General features: G+C 41.0%; 1 protein-coding gene across 1 annotated transcript in view; it reads left to right on the top strand.

Annotated features, from left to right (window-relative positions):
• The first annotated feature begins 7 nt into the window (after nt 1-7).
• SH3YL1 (SH3 and SYLF domain containing 1) overlaps nt 8-14,733 on the top strand; it is a 54,167-nt gene continuing 39,441 nt past the window's right edge. The window contains exon 1 of the mRNA XM_023550385.2: nt 8-1,139. Coding sequence (XP_023406153.1) covers nt 1,139 — 1 coding nt within the window. The 5' untranslated portion in view covers nt 8-1,138. The remainder of the gene's footprint in view (nt 1,140-14,733) is intronic.

The raw sequence follows: 14,733 nt of genomic DNA, 5'->3' as shown, positions 1-14,733 counted from the left end.
GACCGACTGCCAGCCGGGTGGGAGAGTCACCTGCAGGGGCAGAGGCGGGGGACATGGGTGGGACTCCACGCTCACGGCCCCCACGCCGGCTTCGACCGCCGGTCCGTGTTGCTATCCGAGATGTGAGCGCTGGAAGGGACCCTGATGACTCTGTGTTGGCCAGAACCGTCGAAACGCTGGCCGGTGCGCTGCAGCGTGGCAGGAGTTAACGCACCTGCTGCGAGGCCGAGGGCTGGGCGAGGTGGGGAGACGACGTGCCTCCCTGGACCACGTGATGGGAGCGGGCGACCGGAGCCTGCCAGCTGGCGGTCTGGGGAGGGCCAGCGGAGCGCGAGGGGCTCAGCAATTCCGGGGGAGCAGGGTAAGACCCTGACGCCCTGGTGGCCGGTGGCGCAGAGCTCGGCTGCTAACCAAAAGGTCGCTCCTTGAAAACCCTATGGGACAGTTCTACTCAGTCCTGTAGGGTCGCTGTGAGTCAGAATCCACTTCAGGGCAATGGGTTTGCCTTTGGATTGTTTAGGGTAAGACCCAGAAGACGTCTCACCATTGAGATCACGCGCCCTTCCTCAGCTTTCATGTGTCCAGGAGGACAAACCCCCCTGGGATTCCCGGCCGTGCGCAGCCTTAAACGTAACGCCCCGCGCAGACCCCGGTGCCGCCCCAGCGAGGTCCGCGCCGGTCGGGGGCGCCCTTCCCAGGACCCCGAGCTTTAGCCCCCCGCAGTGCCGTCGCCTCCACGGTGCACCCCGTGCGCGGTCACCAGTGTCGCAAACAGCCCGGAGGTGGCGCACCTTCCGGCTCTGTAATAGGGACCGTCTCTGTTGGTTTTCCCACGTTAGATCGGATTCCTTAAAAAGTCACTATGAGACTTTTGGAGCGGAGCGGAGCCCTGGCCTTAGTTGCCAGCCGGATAGTTTTGCTATTTTTGTCCTGGGAATATTTATAAAGTAGGTGTTTTGCAGTGGACAAAAGTGGGGTGTTTACTTCTCCTTTACCTGTTTCAGGTGTGCTGCTCACTAGGGACTTTCCCTTTTTTGGGGAGGCGGAGCCCGAGCCAAGTAAAGACTAGTTCTTCCTCCTCCTGGGTAGTTGTTTTGGAGCTGGAGGGGCGCCCGAAGTGGAAGAGGCTCTGGGTACAAGTGAGTACAGATATTTGGTTACGCTGGGCATGAATCACGGCTTGAATTGGGACAGAACTTATTTATTTAATATCGTGACACCCCTTTCCCCTTATCTTTTAAAAAAAAAAAAAATTGCCAGGGAGGGTAAATCGTTGGTGAAAGCCTGAGAAAAAAGATGATACCTCTGGGATTTACTGTTGCGCATCTAGTAACCCTTCAAAAGAAATCATTGCGCAAACTGTCAAAATTGAAGATTTCACGGTACTGTTTTGGCGATCGTGGTTTACTTTATTTAAGGTTAACTACATTCGTTTCAGTTCGTGGAGAAGCTCTTCCTAAATTCTGAATTTTACCGATTGTAATTCATTTTATGTTATTTGTAAGTATGTAAAATTTGAAAAGCCATGTGACCCCCTCGCCTCCTTTTCTAATTGTTTTAATAAATGTCATTCTCAAAGCTTTGTTATGATGTTATGGGTTCGGTAGGAGATTGATACATCAGGGGCAGGAGTCCGAAAGATGATGCCCTTGCTCTAATGCCAGTAACGTACATGTTAGGGTTCCTGCCACCCCAAGTGAAAGGTGCCAGGCCATCCACACACTTGCCTGAACCTCCCTGTGACCTTCTGAGCACGTTTGCAAAACAACTTGGGGTACACAGGTCACTGTGTGTCAAAGAGCAAAGCTGTGTGAGCCCGCCTGCTTCAAACACAGGACACCACTTCGGTGCTGTGCTGCCTTCCTGTACCTCTGTGGACCTCATTGCTGTAATATCTTTTCTTGATCTGAATTGTCAGATAACAGCAACGAAAGGGTATTTACACTGCTGGCTGGAACTGTCCCATTTCCACTTAGTTTTATCAGATATTTTATTGTCTATCATTACTCCATTCTGTGATCCCTGCCCACAGGCAGCTTGAGAGTCTGATTGTTCAAGAATGTCTAGGAGATAAGATTTTCAGTTTTTCTGCTCAGAGAACATGCATCCAGCTTCTAGCTTTCATAGGTGTTTTTATGGAGTTATATGGAAATGCATGAATTAATAATGAGCTAGTATGAACATCAGTGAACGTGCAATGCAGAGAAATCACAGGTCTCTAGTTTAAAGTGCTATTTACTGTGCTGGGCTTTTATGGGAATACCTGTGGAGTGACTAAGTGTTGAGATGTTTGCAAATTACTATGCTGGAGGTTAGAATAATGAAAGTAAGTTATAACTTCCATCCTGTTGATCTTGTTTAAATTGATTAAAGAGAAGTGGTAATTTGGCTCACTAGTATATTTAAACAAAATTTTAATAAAATAAGTAAATTCTACCCTTCATCTTTTGTAAGGTTAAAAAAAAAAACTTTAAAGAATCCTTGTTCAAGAGTAATTTGACACTTTTATTTCATTCAGGAAATTTTTATTCTCAGGAGATTGCTCACTATTTGGAAATAAGGATGTGGTATTCCAAAATAAAAGAAAGTTGATACAGGCCAAAGGGAAGTATTGTTTGTTCTGTTGACCCTACTAGCCGGTAAAGTCACAGAAGTCACTGTACACGTTACCTTATATGCAAATGGTACCGTGATAAGACTAAATCTCTGGCAGTTTAAGAACTAGGCACACTGAATTATTTGTTGTCTTTGGAAGACTCAGTTTTTTACACCACATCGTAAGACCACATTGGAATGTGTAGCTGCTTTGGGCCAAGCTCCCACTTCAGGTTCAATTCTAGTTCCTCCTCTTACTTAACTGCGGAACCAGAGCAAGTTCCCTCTGAGACTCAGTTTCTCATCTGTAATGAGATTGGGTTTAGTGGCACATTCTGGATGTTTTGAAGATCAAATGAGAATGTGTGTAAAACACCTCCAACAGTGCTGGTTGTAGGGTAGGCAGTCAACATTTTTTTTTTCTTTTTATGTGAATTTAGATGAATGAAAAAAAAGTTTTATTTTCATAAATTATATAGTCTACCAGAGCGTCTTGACCATCCATAATTTTTCGCTTGCTTGCTTTGTTTTGCTTCATCATCCCTCATTGTCTATAAAGAGTTTCTCTAAGTCTACATTTTCCTGTAGTTTTAGGGCCACTTCTTGTTTAACTCCTAGTAAAGATGAATAGCTGGTGGTCCTAGGTTATGGGACATTTTAGCACTGCCTCAAATACAAACCATTAATGTACTTATTACTGGGTGGAAACCCCAGGTTGCTCTGCATGACTCATGTTGGCCAATAAATGAGAGACTGAGGCGGCAGAACAGGAAAGGCACCTTTATTGTATTGCACAAGGAAAAGGAGTTGGTTGGAGCTGCTACTGCCAAGACTGCTCCCCAAGGGCGGGCAGGCAAGTTACTTTTAAGGGGTTAACAAGTAGGAAGTTCATGCAAGTTATGTCAGCAATATTCTTAATTATACCGAGTAGGTGCAGTGGGGTTTACATACAACCTCCAAGCAAAAGCAGGATGCACATGCAAAGCTGGGGGGTAGGAAGCCCAGCACAGGAAACAGGACCCTTAATATGACATTGTGAGGGAGGAAGCCAAGCAAAGAAAACAGGATTCCCAATATAGCACTGTGGAGGTTCTGCCTCACACTTTTAACTAATGGGCTATTCCTGAACCCTACCTGGCAATAGAAAACTTTAAGGGTGAAGTGAGAGATGCGTTGGGTATATTTCTCATAATTAATTATATTGACATTGTCATGTGATATTACCTTTGTTTTATTAAAATGTCCACTTTTATTATGCACACTGACTCATTATCGTCAAGTTGATTCCGACTCACAGCGATCCTATAATAGGACAGACTAGAGCTGCCCTGTAGGGTTTCCAAGGAGCACCTTGTGGATCCCAACTGCCAAACTTTTGGTTAGCAGCCAAACCCTTGACCACTACTCCACCAGCGTTTAGAAGGGTGTTAAAGGTTCACTTGCCCAAGATAAATAATTGTGGTTTGCTTAGATAATTTTCATGGGTCTTAATTTCCAAGGTCTTTCTACATATCAAAATATAAAGATGTTATAATTCATCGTCAACATGTAAGGAATAAATCTGTAATTTCAACACAGGTCATTCAGACTTGAAATTGGGCTAGCTCACTGAAGAACAAAATGATAGGATTTAACATTGCTTCTGTTTGCTCAGAAAGTAAACTATTCTTTCCTTTCCATATCCACCTGCTTAAAAAATACCCATGTTCATATATAAAGAAATACATTAGTAAGAGTATTATGCTGTAACTGTATTTTTTCATATATATCACCCTGGCTACACCTGTCCTCCTGATCCGTCAGTCCCATAACCCAGGGTCTCTGTGTGGTGTTACCGAGCTTCATGCCCGTGTGTATTAGAAGTTCAGACTATGACTTTTCCATACTCAAAACTGAAAGTGTACATACTACCCCTTCAACACATAAGTCATTGTGATTGCTTTTCAAGGCTTCATCAGTCAATCAGTAGCAGTTTCAGTGGACTGTGGAGGGCTTTGTAATTACTCTGGTGGCGTAGCGGTTAAAAGCATGCCTGCTACCAAAGGTCGGCGATGGAATCCGCCAGCCGCTCCCTGGAAACCCCATGGGGCAGTTCTCCTCTGTCCTATAGGGTCGTTAGGAGTTGGAGTCGACTTGAGGGCAGCATGTTTTTTAAAGGATTATTGAATTTAATAGCCACTTTTGTTGTTGTTGTTATTGGGTGCTGTCAAATAATTTTTCCTACCCATAGTGACCCCATGTGACAGGGAAGAACTGCCCCATAGGGTTTTCCTGGCTGTAATCTTTATGGAAGCAGATCACCAGGTCTTCCCTGGAGCGGCTCGGTGGATTCAAACCATCAACTTTTCAGTTAGCAGCCCGTCACTAAATTGTTTCTGCCACCAGGGCTCCTTACATTTATGTAAATTGTATGTCTTGGTGTGGTTGAGAAAAAGTAAAGCTGGTATAAATGCATAGATCATATATCTTCTTACGCTGAATGTTAAGTTTCTCATCACTCCCTGCTGTTTGTTTCCCTGTCCTCAACCTGGAGCCGGGCGCGTAAGGAAAGAAGCACAGGCCACATTAATATGTGGGGTTCAAGTGGCAAGTGTTGCTGTAAAGTTTACGGTAGTTTAGGGAGGTGGGCATATTCTCACCAGAGAGAAAGGCTTTCATTTCTACAACTGATTTGCCTCCCTACATCAAAGGAGGGAGTGAAACCACTGCCGTGGAAAGTTAGGAATTGGTCTAAGAAACAGTATTGGTCTAAACCATAGTTGTCTGGTGGTGGTGTTCAGGATCATAAAGGACTAGTGGGTGAGGTTCACTCAGCTGTAGACAATATTTCAAAGCCCATTTGAATAGATAGATAAAATTTCTTTGATTTGGGCTAAGATTTTATCGATTTATTCGTAATATATTTTTTTATATTTAATTTTGGATGGAGTTTATTAGTTTAGTGAGTTAAACTATTTCATGTAATTTACAAGGTTTAATAATTTGATTAATGAAAATGTGGAAAATCGTTTCTTACTTTTCATATAGGTACCTACTTGATTTTTTTTTTTTTTTACCTACTTGATCTGTTAAGGCAAATAATAGGAGTGCTTCTTGATGGAAAGAAAGTTTGGAAAATACTAAACACTAGTTGTGAAAGTGGCGGGTAGAGGGCCCTTTTGCCTCCTTGCTTTTTTCCACAGTTGGCAAAGGAAAAAAAAGCCCAAACCCACTGGCGTCAAGTCAATCCTGTAGGACTGTAGCAACCCTGTAGGACAGAGCAGAACTGCCACATAGGGTTTCCAGGGAGGGGCTGGTGGATTTGAATGCCGACCTTTTGGTTAACAGTGGAGTTCTTAACCACTGTACCATCAGGGGTCCTTATAGAAGCAGACTGCCCTGTCTTTTTCTCACAGAGTGGTGGTGGGCTCGAACTGCTGACCTTTTGTTAAGCAGCCAAGGGCTTTAGCCACGGCACCACCAGGGCTCCTAGATAGCTGGCAGAAGTCTGAATTGGAAACGGTATTCAACTTTCTCACCCCAGATGACAATTTACTCCTAGTAGGTTTTCTAATGTTACCCTTTGCCTCCAGTAACCCTACTCCTAAAGATATCACCCTGTGGTGAGTATGTGAATTATTTCCAAACCTTAAACTTATTTCAATCTCTTGAGTTTTCCAAAGTCAAATTTTTCTTCCCAATATTTTATAATTTTTTTTTTTTTAATTTTGTTAGTATAGAAAGTTTCAAATATTTTAAACTTTTTGAAAAATTGTGTTGTGCTTTAGGAGCCCTGGTGGCACAGTGGATAAGAGTTTGGCTGCTAACCAAAAACTATGCTTTTTATACCTTTTGCCACAGCTGAGGCCAGTAAGGTTGAGCCATGATTTGATGCTCAGGGCAGGAGCCGAGGCTTGTATCTATTTTTTTCCTTATGGGGAAACTCACTGTCTGTAACTGTGACCAGGCGATATGTTTTTTTCAGAATTTCGATATGCTCTGCAATGTTAAAAAAGAAAACTAGCCAGGCTTTTCTGTAGTTCAGCCTGCAAGCTGAAGATGTCCTCACTGCGGCTGATCTCCTCACCACATAGTCTTTAGTGTCAGAGGACCAAGGGCTGGTTAGAAAGAGCTTTGTCTTGGTGATCTGAGCTTTGTGGTCCTCAGGCATCTGAGGCTGAATCCGAATTCCCAAGTCAAGTAGCTTCCCTTCTCCTGTTTACAAAAGAGGCCGTGACCTTTCCTACAGCGGGATGTTTGCCATAGGAATTTCAGCTGTGGAATTTGCTTATTTGACTACTCTATTGCAATCTTGCTTGAAACAGTTCAAAGTAGGAAACATTTTTTTTGTGAGGTTTATTTTATATTACTTACTATGCATGAGTTGCACAAATAAAAGATTCTATCTAAATTATCTTTAGCAGAAGAGGATTTTGCAGGTCCCTGGTGGTTCAGTGGTTAGGAGCTCGGCTGCTGACCAAAAGACCGACAGTTCAGATCCACCAGCCACTCCTTGGAAACCCTATAGGGCAGTTCTGCTCTGGCCTGTAGGGTTGCTATGAGTCAGAATTGACTTGGCAGCAATGAGTTTGTGCCCAGAAGTCCAGAGCTACTTCTGACTTCAGGGATGTCTCAATAATGGACTCAAACAATGCTCGTAGGACCCAGTTTCTCTCTCTTTCCATGTCTTGTCAAACACTCCTCTACTTGGCCTGGTTCTCAGAAAGGCTCTGTCCTCATGGTGAAAAAATCCTGTCACAAGTTCAAACTGGAGTGCTTTAGCAAGAGGTTGTTCTGGCGGCTCCCTGGTTTGATGCCGATATTGGGGCAACAGTGGTTGTACAGCTCTGCCGTGGCACCAAAATTAGCTGTGTTCTAATAACGCAGACTTGGGTCTCTTGCCTCGCTCCGGACACCGGAGCCACAGCATCAGTGGACGCACATGGACTCTGCTGTTTCTAAAATAAACCAGATATTCAGCAAAAAAGAAGAACAAGTTTCTACTACAGTTTACAACTCAAACCAATAAAACATATTGAACACCTACCATACGTGGACAAGGAACTTTAAGGAGTGCGAAGATGAGTAAAAATTCCTGCTTGGGCCTTTCAGGATTGTACAGTTCATGGAAAAAAGGTGAGAATGCAAAGGAAGCAGGGAGAAAGACTGATGTGCAGGTGTGAATCACGAATCACACACTTGAGTGCCAGAAATGTAAAACTTTTACCATGTGCCCTGATTTGCAGTCAATTTTGGATGACCTCTTTCTCGCTGAAGCAGTTGTGGTTCAGGATGGGGGTTGACAAAAGGGACACCTGGTCTGTGTCTCACCTGTCCATCCGTTCGGTCTTCCGTTACCATTCATCCTCAAAGATCAGTGCAGAATTGGCCTTTGTTCCTGTCACAAGGCTCTGTCAGCCCAGCTCTCTAATAGAATAATACAGCAAAGTTTTCCTGCGAAATGAAATCACCGCCTCCTCCTGTGCCTTATAAACCCATTGCCATTGAGTTGATTGCAACTCATAGTGACCCTATGGGACAGAGTAGAACTACCCCGTAGGGTTTCCAAGGCTATAAGTCTTTATGGAAGCAGACTGCCCTATCTTTCTCCCCAGCTGGTGGGTTTGAACCACAGACCTTTTGGTTAGCAGCCAAGCACTTAACGACTGTGCCACCAGGGTTCCTAGCCTATACCTTATAGGGGGAAGGAAACTTTGTAGGGTGAACTATAATCCTAACTACCTTCATGCCAGTCTCTTGAACCTTATTGACATTGGGGATCCATGCGTAGTTTAGAGCATTCTCCTTGGGGTCTTGTTCCCAGGTCTCATTGCCTTCACATCTCCCTAGTTTTGTTTGCTTGTTTTTCCACCTTTTTTTTTTTTGGTTTTTTTCTTTCCTGCTCAGGTGGCATAGTGGTTGAGAGCTATGACAGCTACCCAGAAGGTCAGGAGTTTGAATCCACCAGCTGCTCTTTGGAATCCCTATGGGGCAGTTCTACTCTGTCCTGTAGGGTCGCTGTGAGTCAGAATCAACTAGACAGCAATGGGCTTGGTTTTTTTTTTTTTTCCCCCTGGTAGGACCTGGGGAAACATTATCTATTTTAAAGTACTATACTATCAGCTGGGAAGCCTGGTGGTGCAGTGGTTAACAGCTTGGCTAGTAACTAAAAGGTCAGCAGTTCGAGTCTACCAGCTGCTCTTTGGAAACCCTGTGGGGCAATTCTGCTATGTCCTATAGGATCACTATGAGTCAGAATCGACTTGATGGCAACAGGTTTGGCTTTTTTTTTGTAACCTTTACAGAAAGGAGCTGTGGTTATACAGTGGTTAAGCACTCAGCTGCTAACCAAAGGTTTGGCAATTTGAATCGACTCGACAGCAGTAGGCATACGATCAACTTGTACCTTGCTTGTCCCCTGCCCTCCTGTCTCTCAAGGTCTGGTAAATGTTACCCAATCTGAGAGGCAAAGAAACACTGCTGTTACAGCGTGTTTTCTTCTAAATCCATAGAATTTTCTATGTAAATGATTTCTTTACATTCCCCAAAATTCACCCTTTAATTTTCAAAAGCCCCACAAATACTTTATCCATTTAACAAATATTTATTGGGCGCTTACTATTTGTTAGGATGTATATGTGATTGATAGGAGCCCTGGTGACACAGTTGTTAAAGCAGTCGGCTGCTAACCAAAAGGTCACTGGTTCAAAACCTCCTGCGGCTTCTCAAGAGAAAGACATGGCAGCCTGCTTCCATAGAGATTACGGCCTTGGAAACCCTATGGGGCAGTTCTACTCTGTCCTGTATGGTTGCTAAGAATCGGAATTGGCTCAACAGCAGTGGGTAATGGTATAATCTGTCTATGTCACCGCCTTATATTAAGTAAGCATCTCAATCCTAACATACCCAGAACATAAAGCTTGATGCCCCATCTGCTGCATGACCTGCTCTGCAAGCTCTCCCCTCCCAGAGCTCACACCCAGAACTAAGTTAGCTGTGACTTCTCTCATGCTCCATAGCCAGCCTGTCAGCAAACACTACCTTCACGGTACGCACAGCCAAGCTCTTAACCATTGTGCCACCAGGGCTCCTCCGTAAAGACTACAGCTTTGGAAAACTCATGGGGCAGTTCTACTCTGTCCTACGGGGTTTTTATGAGTCAGAATCCACTTGGCAGCAACTTTTTTTTTTTTTTTTTTACTGATAGGAGTTCATGGTAAAGATAATCTCTTTATTCATTTTCATATTTAATGATAAAGCAAAACCATTGCTTTGCTTTTTTTGGAAGGATGTGCTAATAGTGTATGGTGAATACTATGTGATCTTGGGGATAAAAAATATTACCAGATAGTGTGATCGTATTTGATGAGTTTTTTAACTGTTTTTCCTTCTCCCATGCATATGAAGTGGTTAGAGTATATAAAATAAGTTAAATCTAGTCCCAGTTTAGAAAATGGAAATCACAGCTATCTCTCCTTCCTCCTCTTTAGCAAGCACCTTGGAGAGATCAGAAATGATGTTAGCTGCATGATGAACGAGCTCCCAAATTTCAGTTACTTAGTACAGTAAGAGTTACTTCTCACTCATTGGATTCCAGGTAGTGGGCAGTTTTCCTCCATTTGCCCAAAAAGTCTTCTTCATCCTGTAGGTTGATGGGAAAAGAGAGGATGGAGAAAGCAGTGCTTCTTAACTGTCTTAACATACATCCCTTTTGCACCCATTCTGTTGGCTAGAACTAGCCACACGGGCACACCTGGATAGAAAATTGTGGAAGGAGTGATAGGAAATGTCGTCTCTGACGGGGCAACTGCCTCCCAGGGGCAGTTCCACACAGTAACATAGCAAGCACATGTATTAGTTGGTGGACAACCTGCTGCCTGTGCCACACTAGTAATAAGACAAACCCACTGCATATAACTCATTCAGTCATTCTACAAAAATGAAGTTTATATCATCATAAATCCCATTGCCTTCGAGTTGATTTCCTACTCATAGCGACCCTATAGGACAGAGTAGAACTGCCCCATAGGGTTTCTAAGGAGCAGCTGGTAGATTCAAACTGCCAGTCCTTTGGTTAGCAGCCGAACTCTTAACCACTACGCCACCAAGGTTTCCTTATATCATCATAAAAATATAGATACTGAAGTTACATTTTCGAGATAACTAAAATTCGGGCAACAAATATATTATCTAGTTATAATGCAAGTTACAGATGGTCAGTGTACCTGATAAATATACAAACTAATGTTAGTCATTTTTCCTGTATATTCTCGTTTGCCTTGCTGACTCACAGCTCAATACCACCTCTCCTTTTTAGCAATCAAAATGGAAATGAAGCTAAGTCCCATCTGAGTATTTATTCACAAATTAGAGCTTTCAAAATCTATCAATTGCATAAATATTTCATTGTAAATTATGATCATTTTGCCTTTTATTGTATACATATATATATATAATCACTTGTGTAATACCAAATAAACAGTTGTATGTTATTAGTATATTACCTCAAATCAGGACTAAAATGACACGTATTTTAAATGCCCAAATGTGTACGTAAATGTGTATGTAAATATGTTCACCTGAAGTTTCCCTGACTCATACTTTTTCTAAGACCCTATAAATCCAAACTGCGTAATCAAAGCATTACTAATAAGGATATTTTAAAGGCTACTAAATAATATGATTTTAAATGTATGCTTTTAAGATTCCTTCCTGACATAAAAATTATATGCCTCTGAAATTTTTTCTGTGTTCCTTTTTGCTTTGTATTCACCATTGCAAGTAAAAATAGCAATACCAAAATATTTTCAGGCTTTCAGTGTTTCAATACAATCATTATATGTGATATTTTGATTTTAAGCAAGTCAATGATTGAGATGATAAAGGGTAACTTTATATTAGGTCTTAAAAATTTGAATTGCAGAAGTATCAATGTTATATAAATATATATATTTTGTGTACAGCCTCTCAGCAAATACTTCTGTGAATTTTGTTGGTGTGTTGGGGGGGGATATGTGTATGTATGTGTAAAATATGAGAGTATAGTTTTTACTTTTCCACACGTCTTCATGCAAGTCATGTTGGCTCTAAGAACTCAGGCTGAAAATGAAAGATAAGTTATGTAGTAATTACCCATCATGTAAGAATTTTACACCCAAGTTGTAAGTTCCCACTAATACCTTAAATATTTTAACTTATAATTTCAGCTAGTACTGAATAGTTTTTGTTATGAAATATTTCAGGTATACTTGAGAGGCTTTAGAGAATAACAATTTACGTCTATGACCTATAACCCAGTCTCAGGGAAGGAAAAAAAAGACGATTTTGTTCAAGTCCCCAGATTACCTTCCTCATTCTGCTGACCCCCTTCCCAGAGCCAACCTCTCCCCACTTCTAACAAATCAAAGGAACCATTCACTTGAATTTGGTGTTTATGATTTCTAAGAATGTCATTATATTTTATTATATATATATGTTTCCGTAAATCGCATATATTTTTTTACATGTTTTAAAACACTACATAAATGTGTCATACGTAGTGGTTAAGAGACTGGTGTCTAATCAAAAGGTTGACAGTTCAGATCCGCCAGCTGCTCCTTGGAAACCCAGTGGGGCAGCTCTACTCTGTCGTGTAGGGTCGCTATCAGTCATGATCGATGCGATGGCAAGAGGTTTTTTTTTTTTAATGTATCTTCACGCAACTCGTTTTCCCCTCAGTGTTGTTCATGGTTTTCTATGTCGATGCATGAAGAGCTGCTTTATTTGAAGTGCTGTATAAAATTCAAATGTAATCCACACCAAACTGTATTTGTCCGTCCTCTTTGATGAATTTGTTATTCACGTATACTTATTTTTATTTATTATTATTTTGCTATTAAAAACATTGGTTCAATGAACAGTCTTACACATATCTTAGTGAGAATCCCTGGACAAGTTCCCCTAAGGTGTGTTCCTACGGGCAGAATCACCGGATCGCAAGCGCAGCACGTCTTTACCTGTGTTTGGCACAGCCAGATACCTCTCTAGAGCACTTGTACCAATTTATACTCCCACCAACAATGTATGAGAATTCTCTTTGTGCCATAATCTGGCCCACATTTATTGGCAGATTTTCTAATTTTTTCTAATCTGAAGAATAAGCAATAGTAATGCATACAGGTCTTTGAATTTCCCTGATTCCTAGTCAATTTGATCATCTTTTTATGTATTTATTGGCTATTGAGGTTTCCTCTTCTGTGAATTAAGTAATTATCTATTTTGTCCAGCTTTCTCTGGTGCTGTTTACCATTTTATTGATTTTTGGAAGATCTTTACATATTCTGGATCCTAAATCTATGTCGTTTATATGTATGGCAGATATCTTCCAGTCTGTGGCTTATATTTTTACTTTTTAAATGTATGTTAATATATCTTTTCCATATGCATGAGGTTGGATATATATCCATATTTCTGTTTATTATTGTGCATTGGTAATGGAATTCTCCTATACACTGAATCATAAAGGTATTCTCTATTATTTTTATTCTTAAAGTTCTAAATTTTGCTTTGAATGCGTAAGCCTTCAATAACATTGAAAACTTTTGTGTACGATGTGATATTGCAATCAAACTTCATTTTATTTCCATACGGATGACCAGTTGTCCCAGATAGTATCCTGTCATCTAGGTCACATATTATACTTTTAAATAAATGCATACTTTCTTGCTTTTGTCATAAAGGTGACATTTTAAATAAAGTGCCAGAATGATGGCTTATTTAATAAATTGTGTTGTGTCCTTTAGAAATATTAGGTTAGGTTCCTACCTCATATCCTGGGAGCCCTGATGGTACTCTGGTTAAGAGCTTGGCTGCCAACCAAAAGGTCAGCAGTTCTAATCCACCAGCCACTCCTTAGAAACCCTATGAGGCAGTTCTGTTCTTTCCTATAGAATTGCTATGAGTCAGAATTGACCAGACGCCAATGGGTTTGGTTTACTTATGTATTTTATACCCGATACTACTATAAGTTTAAAAGGGATTAAGTATTTAATGTAATGACTAATTTTTCAAATTTTTCAGCAGACACCTTTAAGGAAATGAAAAGACAAACCACAGACTAGAGAAAATATTAAAATTGCATATATTTGTTGAAGGACTTATGTCCATGATATGTAAGGACCTCTTAAAACTAAAAAATAAAAGATAAACAATCCACTTTTTAAAATGGGCAAAAGATACGAACAACCACCACAGAAAGAAATAGAAGTGGCCAATAAGTGTATAAAACAATGTTCAGCATCCTTGAGCATATGGGAAATGAGAATTAAATACACTGTGTGATACCACTGTATACCCACCAACGCAGCTAAAATCAAAAAGACTTGTTCTGCCAAGTGTAATGGGGTATGTGGAGGAACTGGAATGCTCAGACATTTGTGGTGGAATCATGAGATGGTACAATCGCTTCAGAGAATTCTTCAGCAGCTTCTTATATAGTTAAACATGTACTCTAATGTGGACTGGCAATTCCAGTCCTAGATATTAACCCAAGAGAAATAAGATCATTTGTCCACAAAAGCCTTGTGCGTGAATATTTATAGCAGTTTTATTTGTAATGGCCCCAGACTGGAAACAGCCTAATTATCCATCGACAAGTGAATATATGGGCAAATTGTGGTGTTTCCATACATTGGAACACTGCTTGACGGTGAAAAGGAATTAACTTCTGAAACATGCAACAGCATGAATAAATCTTAATAATTTTATGGTAAGCAAAATAAACCAGACAGAAAAACATACACACTGTATAATTGTACCTGTATGAAATTCTATAACCAGCAAAACTGACACATAGCAACAGATGTCAAATCAGCACTAGCCTGAAGCTGGGGTTGGAAGTAGGCTGGACTGACTGTATGTAAAGGGGCATGGAAAAATTATTTGGGATGATGGAAATATGGTTGTTACCTAGATCTATACACTTGTCAAAACTTCCTGAGCTATACCAATAAAAAAGATGTATTTTGTTTTCTAAATTACAGCTCATAAATTTTGTTTAAAAAACCTATACTGAGATCCAACATTTTAACTATTCTAAAATGAATGCAAGTGCCAAAACGTGTGTTGTATGATACCCTTTGTTTTAAAAAGGGATAAAGGAGTGTACAGACACGTATACAT

This window comes from Loxodonta africana, chromosome 12 (genome assembly GCF_030014295.1).
Source record: "Loxodonta africana isolate mLoxAfr1 chromosome 12, mLoxAfr1.hap2, whole genome shotgun sequence".
Taxonomy (NCBI): Eukaryota; Metazoa; Chordata; class Mammalia; order Proboscidea; family Elephantidae; genus Loxodonta; species Loxodonta africana.
Note: the sequence above shows the minus strand (reverse complement) of the source record. Positions and strands in the feature narration are given on the sequence as shown.